This window comes from Perna viridis, chromosome 1 (genome assembly GCF_037379345.1).
Source record: "Perna viridis isolate PV_CMFRI_1.1 ecotype Kerala chromosome 1, ASM3737934v1, whole genome shotgun sequence".
Taxonomy (NCBI): Eukaryota; Metazoa; Mollusca; class Bivalvia; order Mytilida; family Mytilidae; genus Perna; species Perna viridis.
In genome coordinates, this window is record NC_142445.1 from 5,915,188 (window position 1) to 5,924,736 (window position 9,549).

The following is a 9,549-nucleotide window of genomic DNA, read 5'->3' on the forward strand; positions in this document are numbered from 1 at the left end:
GCAATTATCTTAACATTATTAAAATTGCTCGTTATATTGAGCATGAAAGGCATAGGGTCAATTGTTTGTTCGACGAACACCTGAATGATTTTCTGCCCAAAGTGACGGTGTAAGAATTGTCAATGTATGTTGTCACGACATAATCTGAAAATTATTGCTCAACTACACGGTTACTCGACATCCTCTATACAAAACTATCACGATAGCATCTTCAGTTTCAAGAAAAGCTAAACCATACTTGTATCAGCCACTCTCACAACCGTAACGCTAGAGCTATGTTGTCAAGTGTGGATTACATCTTTATAGGCATTTTAAATTTTTAACTTATATTTTATTCTCATATAATTTGTGAAATATTTTATATCACTGCCTCTAGATATTTTAGAGGTAAACTGGCGCAACTGGTAGTCTTTTTTTTTGGGGGGGGGGGGGAGAGGGCAATCAACTACGGGAAAAAATTACATTTTTTCTCCAAATAGAGCAAAAATGACAATGACCACTCAGGGTCAGATTGCGCCAATTCAACTTAATTCCTGTTCAACTTACACCAAATCTCAACCTGAATCGGATGAGATGTCAGACGAGCATTGCCTTGAGGTGTTTATTGCTGTTTTTCATGCCAAATAGGAATTTTTTATCGTCTGTACAAATTTTTTTTAATATATATATATGTTCTACTTTGTACGTAAAAGCTGCCGTAGTTTCAAGTTCACAACCTAAATAATATTTTTAAAAGGTTCATCTTTTGTGTTATTTTTGGGAAATTCTTATTTTTTATTTAGACCAAAAACTTATGGCATTAAACATCAACTTGGAACTCCTATTTGCTTCATGAATCATGAATTATCTACGCCAGCAAACTTTAATTAATGAAGAGTCTTTATGTATGCTGCTAAATAGGTCGATGATAGCTGAATGACTACACTGTATAAGTCTTGTTCCCAACTTCTTGAAAATTTTTTCCTGTAATGTCTTGACTCGATGTAAGAAATAATAAACATGTTTTTAAATAGTGGCTTCCAAAATGTCATTGACTGGAAATTTCTCGAAGGAACTTATTCACCGCGACTATTCTTGGGGCACTACAGCCCAATGTCGCAGGTACCTGAGAAACTATTTCAATGCTTCAAAATATATCTGTTACCAATTAATATTGTTTGAGAACATCTATTTTGGCATTTAATGGAATAAACATAAAGATATAATAAAAATGGTTTACATCAATCGATGAATAAAATAGTAACGAGCGTTGGTGATGACGACGGCGTTCCACTAGACCGACATTCTATAAGGTTTGAAGATATACTAAAGTTTGTATTTTCCAGAAGTTTAAAGAGACTTGCCATGTCATTATAACTCCCACTTTCAATAGGTTACTCCTCAGTGTATTCATGAAGTTGCGTATCCGGATCAGAAATAAATTGAAAATAGATTGAACTGCACGATTTTGGATGTTCATGTTCACAACATTTTTTGCCTTGTAAAATCGACTAGAAACTGTGAATTTTTTTTAACTATCTAAAGGACTAAGACATCCTTTAATAAGATAACGAAGAAATTATGTAATATTCTTTCAAGTAATTGACTATTGAAGATAACTACGAGACAGGATGGCCAATTGTTACAAGATACTTCGGATTATTTTATTTGTGCTTTCCGTAATTGGTCTGATATTGTACATTACTGCCTTCGCTATACCGAAATGGTCCAAACATAAAGACGGAAACGAAGGACTATGGCAGGTCTGTTTCCTTAATGCCGGACAAGAAACATGCTCTACCTGGCCGGGTCATCTACTTACTGGTGAGTATCAGGGAAAGGCTTACATTACAATGTTTTAAAAACTGATTTGTTCAATGTCTCATAGTTTTCCTTTCCTCTATCGTCTACCGCGGACTTGACTTTTTATGAACAACTTGGCGGGTAGTTCTAGAAAAGCAGAGGACGCTTACGCTACCGGTGCACCTGGTCCATACACCCAGTTTTTAGTGGAGTTCATGTTGCTCATTTACTTTTGTTTCTTTGTATGTATTAGTTTAGTTACTTTATGTTCTTTGTTGTGTTTCTCCGATTTACATGGCTGGTCTTTGTCCCTGGATTACATTCTTTTGGTTTTCGCCAGAATCTTGGTTCCATTAATTACTCTTTTAATCAGTTTTCTTTTTTGTAAATCATCTCTGAAAACATTCATTTAATTGCAATTTTGTTGTTGAGGGCCGGATGCAGAAGAATCATTATTCGAAATCAAGTAATATATACCCCATCATATGTAGCTCCAATCACAGCCATGTACCACGTTCTTATCAAAATACTTCTAAAACAGCTATCAGTATAAATAGTGACTTATTCATTGTGAAAAAAATGTTTTCCAAAAGTTGTGCATTCAAAATTCTTATCACGCGTGCTTCCAAACGATATACAATCGGAACATGACAGTTCAATGCTTATTCAACAACTTACTTTGGGTTCAGATACATATACAACCATGAAATGGTACATAACTAGCCGTTTTCTACTTTCACTATGACATTGTCACATTGTTTGACGATCTTTTCTAGAATAAACGTAGACAGAATGATTAAAAACATCAAATGTTTTTGTTGGGCACGTTTTGCTCAAAATACACCGAACATTTTACTTTCAAATTATAAAGTGAACTTTTCTACGATGAATATCAAACGTTAAAAATGCATCATCCATTTGAATGAAACCTATATATCCCGGAAAGAAGTACTAGTGGGTATATGATTCTGTTGTGCTCTATCAAGTAACTAGATAGCACGGCTCTAGATGGAAAAACATCTCTAAAGTAATGTAGTTGTTTTAAGGCGCATAAAATGCTGATGTTTAATGACAATATCACCTGATGAAATTCCTTATGTAGTTAACTGGACAGTTATGAAGGAGAATTAGATTTTATATCAGACATATCATATTCAAATACATGTGGAATTATTCTTCTCTATTGTCCAGTAAACTACCTACGGAAGTTAATCAGGTAATGATCATAAAGAACAACTCTATCCTTAGAACATCCAAATTGTGCACGCTGTAATTACTGTTTATGCAATGGGTTGTTGAATCGTCAATATCTTAAACTCTTTTGCTGGTATTTTTAACATGAATGTATGGATTTATTGAAGACAAAACGAACAATTATGTGTCTATATTAATTTCAGCTGATCTGAAAATTGTCCAGATATTGGCCTGCTTGGGATTGTCGTTCTATGCTTTCTTTGTGTTCGCTGCTGCTTTGACAATTTTCTGGACTAATCACTGGAAGAAAGCCAAAGCCATCAAATACTCCACAGCCGTTTTTGCAATACTTTCAGGTATGTGTACGTTTAAATATATCAAGGAACTGGGGTTTCAAGTTATAAGCACAAAATAGAAAAGACCGCTGTTCAAATAATCTTTTGAAATACGCAAGCTTGGATGGCGTTGATAATGAAGTTTATTGTACTCCGAAAGCCACCGTTTTAGTAGTGTTTACTTTCTCATTTACTTTTGACAATAGGGTTTCGATTTACACCCTTTGTAATTGAACGCGTATAAATATATAAAACCGTCCTACACTTTAATATACAGCTGTAAGAAAATTTAAACTAAGTTGATTCAATATTCAAGACTTCAAGACAAAACTGTGAAAGCTGTATACTGTTGGAATCGGGACAAATAATACGTTTATAATATTTGTCACAAATGGTACTTCTAATTCTTTATAATCCATTAAACTTTCCAAAAACCCGTAAAAAACGTCAAAATTCCGCATGTCAGGTGTAACGCAGTGTAGGTTCAAAAAAGCTAAAATAGTGAATTGCGCAATTGCAGAGGGTACGAAATTCGCCAAACTTTGCATGGAAGAATAATAACATATGTTCCTTTGGAGATAATGATCGAAATTGCGTTAATTTTAGGCAAAAAAATATTCAATGCAAAAATGAAAGTGTTGGTAAATGGTCAGATTTCTAAAAGTGTTCAGTAATCAAATTCTGTTATTAATGTAAGAACTTATTTACACAATATTCTTTTCCGATCAATATATCCTAAAAATGTACATACTTTCAGCAATTCTACGTCGACATTTGATAATATTTTCATTACAAACAAAAAAAGCTACGTCTTTATTAAAATGTCTAGCGAAATGTCAGATGTCAATATTTTCCGGGTTCGTTGAGAAAATGTCATGCTCCAACGCAATTCTACAATCAATTGGCAATTTATTCTATGAAATAATAATACTTTGTAATTGTACATACACTTAGGAGTACACATATTTCATTTTTATGGTTTAAACCGTTTAAAACGGATAAAATTCGAACAAAACAAATGTCTAGCGATTTGTCGAACTTTCACTTTTTGAACGTTTGGAACGTTTTTCGTCGATCGGGAAATGGGGAAATGAAACGGAAATAATTTTCGCTTTAGATAACAAGAACTAGACACTTATACGTGTCTCTGCAATTACAAGTATAGAAAATATGCAACTGAAAGAGACAAAAAATCGAAATCAAAGGGATATAAAAAGACTGAGAGTATCTGTATTTTGTGTTATTAACAAACGAAAGAATGAACCAAAAAAAGAATAGAATAAATTCTTATAGTTTATAGGAATTCGATTGGAGTAGAATGACTGAAATGCAAAATAGTGTTGACAGAACTTTAAAAATGTATAGAAAAGCAGAATGCTAATAGATAAAATTAATGCAGAAAAGGTAGTCATAAACATTTTTTTTATTTTTGGAAAACGCAAATGAGCAAATGAAAAGAAAATCAATCAACTATCTCATGGGTGTTGATGAAAGCCCGATTTTCAGATGGATAGAAAGCTCTTTCAATCGAAATACTAAGTTGTGGAAGGTCCAATGCTGTCTCTAGTGTCAGAATGAATTTCCGTCGAATATATCACAAGCATCTCAGACAGGCATAGAAAAAAACTTAACCGATCGTAGAACTCCGTAATCATATCATTTATAAATGTCAGTATAACCTTATCTTTATTCTTATTGAGTTTTTTTTTCTTTTCAGTTGTGTTTACAGCTGTGTGCCTCGTATTGTACAAGGGAGACAAAGAATCAAGCACGACCTCTCTGACAACATCCTGGTTTCTGACAATTATTGGTACGGTTATTGCAGGATTTCTCGCCCCTTTCTACCTCATAGATGCTTGCAGGACGGTTGCACCAAAGAAACCTGATAGAGAAAAACTTTTTGGTAGAATAGACAACATTCCCCCAATGCCTGCTCCGACCTCCTTCCCAAGTAAAAACTTCGATGGTGAGGTGTTTGGAGCTAAACAAGAAAGCAAAAATACAAGACCACCACTGTTAAGTACATTAAGGAAACAGCATACGACCTTTATTCACCCACCGCCAAAACCAAGCACGAAAAAACTGACAACGGAAGACATTCAAGCCTTCCCACTACCACCTACAAAAACAAAATTGAATCTTTTCGAAAAAGACGAAATAGAAGATCACCCTTCACCGATACCAGCTCCTAATTCACAACGAGGTGGTAAAAATGATAGTGACAACACCAGCACTAGTATTTCATTAGCAAGTACATCGATTGAGGAATTGCCTGGTGAAGTAGAAAATCCAAATGGCATTTTTAAATTCCACAAAACAAAAACTATCCACAAAGGCGGGAAAACAATGCTTAAATTACAGAATGACAAACAAAACCTGCCACCCGTTATGATGGTGATGCCCGGCGTTGATGAATATGATAATGAGAGCTCAGACGAGGCTCCAAAAAAACGAGTGCCTAAGAACGATCTTATGGAGCAGTGGGAACAAGAGCAGGCCAGAAGAAAGTTTGCTCCTTATTTCGTTGATGCAATGAAAATGCCACTTCGCGAAAAATCCGAACTTAGTCCGAGTGAAAGACTTCAACAAAAATTTAAGAAAAAAATAGACATGATGAATAATAGTGAGCCTTCAGAAACTGTACGGAAAAGAATAGACGAAGCATCTACTGTATACACAAACGAAGAAAAAAATAAGAACAATAAAGACGAAAAATCGAAAAAACAGAAGAAATCTAAGAAAAAGAAGAAGTCGTCTAAGCGACCAATATCCGAAATGTCGACAAAAACTCCCGATGTCGAAACATGCGTCGGTAAGTATGGAGATGACGAGATGAGTTTAAAGAGCCAGACGGGAATAACTATTTACAATGACATAAGTGAAGAGGAAGCTTAGATTACAGCCCGGTTCTTTACAGTGATCATCAGTCTGACAGACTAGTCCATGGTAAAAAAAAATGTTATTATGTCCGTCCACACCTAATTGCTTTGAGATACATATTTTAATTCATGCTTATTGTGTACGTTCTTAATACTATTATTTGTTAATGATGAAAATGAAATCAACACACAGCCTATTAAATATATTGCCCGACCCATGAAGTTGAACATGAGGATATAGTGCGAGTAGAGCTCTATTAAGTGGTACTACAGGTGTCCAATCATTGAAAGCTATGCAGGTTCTAGTAGTTTACATCACAATGACTTAACACCATAGTCACGTTGACCGTGCTGCAGAAGAACTTTCCCAGTATAGTACTCGCGATGTTATCCTATAATTAGGTCATTTAAATAGTCACAAATTCATTATCAAATCATTAACCATCTTGGGCGTAGATGGGTAAGAAAAACTTACATCTACTTGTGACTGCAAGTGTTTAATTCAGAGCAAATCTGTCAAAATTCCATTTTCATCCACTTTTGATGCTATTTTTTGGTATTTTCCTGTATCTAATTTTTCACTGTTTTTTTTTTAACTACAAATTCACGTGAAAAATTCGACCATTTGAAGTGTTTTTTTTTTTCAAATTGGCCTTTCTTGTGGTTAGAATCCTGGGGGGAATGGTCTGTTAAAAGTGACTTCTATTATATGATTATTATTTCAAGGGGGAATTGAAATCGAATTTAAACCCAAGGTTTTGATTTCAAAAACTTATTAAATTTGTTAATGCGCATAGCAGGGTCTCATCACAAGACCGTTTTTTTTTTATGTTGAATTTCAAAGCTAAATTCATAAATCATATTTAATTTATGAAATGTACATTTTTGTTCATCAGCTGTAACATCATGACCGGTTTAGTTGAATAATAGTTGGGAGTTATTTGTAAATTAACTTATACTTGACAACCTACGGAAATCTAAGTGAACCATACAGAATTCACACGGATCAATAACTCAGTATCAATAAATTTTCTTTGGTTCAGTTCATATAAGTCACTGATCATACTGATAAGTACCATTTTAAATTTATGAAATTCCCATTCTGTTGGCGTTTAGGTACATATGCAACCAACCCCGGGTTTCCAGTTACCTACAAGGTACAATTACGTATACATGCAAGCAATCCTGGGATTTCCTGTTACCTAAAAGATACAATTAATAGTTTACTAGTATATTCGGAATGGTTTATAGGGGGACTCAGTATCTTATTATTACTTACAAGGAAAACTATCCCAATGACGAAGTTCATAACGATTAAGTTTTAAAAAATCAAAGTACTCACGTACTGAATCAATTTATATCGATTGTTTAATTTTTTATCCCTAGAATAATCGTGATAATGCAAAAATAGAGATAAGATAAAAGAAAAGAACCAGGATAACTTCAAACGCATCTAAACACAAGATTGTTGTAAATTGTTAAGAAGTCGTAAAAGTCGAAAATTCAATTTAGCGAACTCCAGGTCGAAACTGTCTGTAAAATCATTCGAACATGAGCTACTATTGTTGAAATAAGTCTTGCCCTTGTCACTCTCGTATGCATTTGGCTGCTGTTAACTCTCGGGTGGTAAGCTATAGCTCAAGTGCTACAAACTTTCGCATGGGAGCCTATACAGATTACTGCAATTATCAATCATACCAGACCGCCGACTTACACCATACTTGGGAAAAATGCATTGTAAAAATCACCATAACACTGTCTAAGCAAAGTTCTATGTTTATTTTTCACCTTCCGATGTCACGACCGAAGCGATAAGCGTATTAAAATCAAATTGAGATTCAGACTGCTAGCAGTCAGTCATTCGTTTGATTCGGCATTTGTATCGAGGGGGGGGTTCTATTATACAGAAATATCTTCTGTGGCCATAAATAAAAGATCATACTCTTTCGGTGGAACGGTTTTATGCAAAGTAAGACCACTTCTCGCTAATATTGTTTGCGACTTCTTAAACTTATCATTTCAGTACTTTACATTCGCATATGATTGCATAATTATATATTACTACTCCACATTTTGCTGCATGCTGATCGGTGCCGTGTTTACCGTCATAGCTCCATACGAGATAAAAATGTACCTCTTGAATACCATACGCATGAGTTCTACATGCGTTTTTGGCTTATACGAGAAAGGGAAGTTTTCATTGGAAAATGAAATGATCGGTTAACATTGACCATTACCCAGGTTCCGATTCAGACACAGGGGCTCGTTACAATTGACTATGTAAGTCATATACATTATGAGGGCCCCAATATATATTTATAACACCTGACGTATCACCCACTGTATATTTTTATTATGGTTACCGCCTCGTGACACTGGCAGTCTGGAGATGGCAAATGAAAATGCAACTTTGCAAAGAAGATGGCATAGGAATTTCGATAATGCATTTCTCGGGAATCGTGTAATTTTTTTGGTCTGGTGTTATTGGTTTTTGCAATAACCATTCTATACGGCTATTTTGGCTATGGGTATGTTATAATAAAGCTGTAGGAGCTAGGCTAGTGATCCTGCACCAGTCACGATTGTTGAAATTGTATTCTAAGATTTTATCGTTTACGGGTATCTTAATGTACGTGTTTTTGGATCTACGTGCCCAGAAACTAAGTGCTTTCAAATGACACATAGATGTCTATGGAATAACTTGTAGCATTTGAGCTATAAAGCTTATCAACTGAGAAGTGTAGCTAATTGAGAAGATCGTGTATCTAGGGATATGATTTATTTCAATGATTGTGGCTTAAGTTTGAATAATTTATCGGACAGTTTCAACTAGGAGGTCAATAAATTGAATTTCGACTTGAAATTTTCAAATCTGAGAAGGGCCAACTAGTAGTTTGTAGTTCAATTATGCACTATGTTGGAGTGTTTTGTGTTCATTCATCCAGGCGTTCCATGTAAACCAATATCGAACCTAAATATTACGCGAACTGGAAGTAATATTATAATTATTTAAATCATACACGAATGTACATTACTGATGCATCATGCATGTTAGTGTTTGTTTTTTTTTAATGTCCTTAGTAATTAAAATGGGAAATTAAAATTGAATACAAAAGTTTCAATATTAACCATTTACAACAATAAGTTTGTTTTGAGATTCGTTTGAATTCGACCAAAAACTTTCCTTTGACCCCATATTTTTGCAATTTGACGATTATTTGAGGCGTAAAAATTCAATCGATATAAATGAATTACACGAGTACGTTGATTCAAATAGGATACCGATGATAAGTAGGATTAAGTTCTCGCTATGCGATATACAGCAAGAAAGCACAAGACTCCAATCTTGCAATCATGTG

The 9,549-nt window shown here is 34.6% G+C and overlaps 1 protein-coding gene across 1 annotated transcript; it reads left to right on the plus strand.

Annotated features, from left to right (window-relative positions):
* Positions 1-1,312: 1,312 nt before the first annotated feature.
* On the plus strand, positions 1,313-6,376 carry LOC148626991 (uncharacterized). The gene is made up of 3 exons (XM_088565112.1): positions 1,313-1,803; positions 3,180-3,332; positions 5,029-6,376. Exons 1-3 carry the CDS (start codon positions 1,611-1,613, stop codon positions 6,204-6,206), a joined length of 1,524 nt encoding a protein of 507 aa, XP_088421238.1. The 5' UTR covers positions 1,313-1,610; the 3' UTR covers positions 6,207-6,376.
* Positions 6,377-9,549: the final 3,173 nt, after the last annotated feature.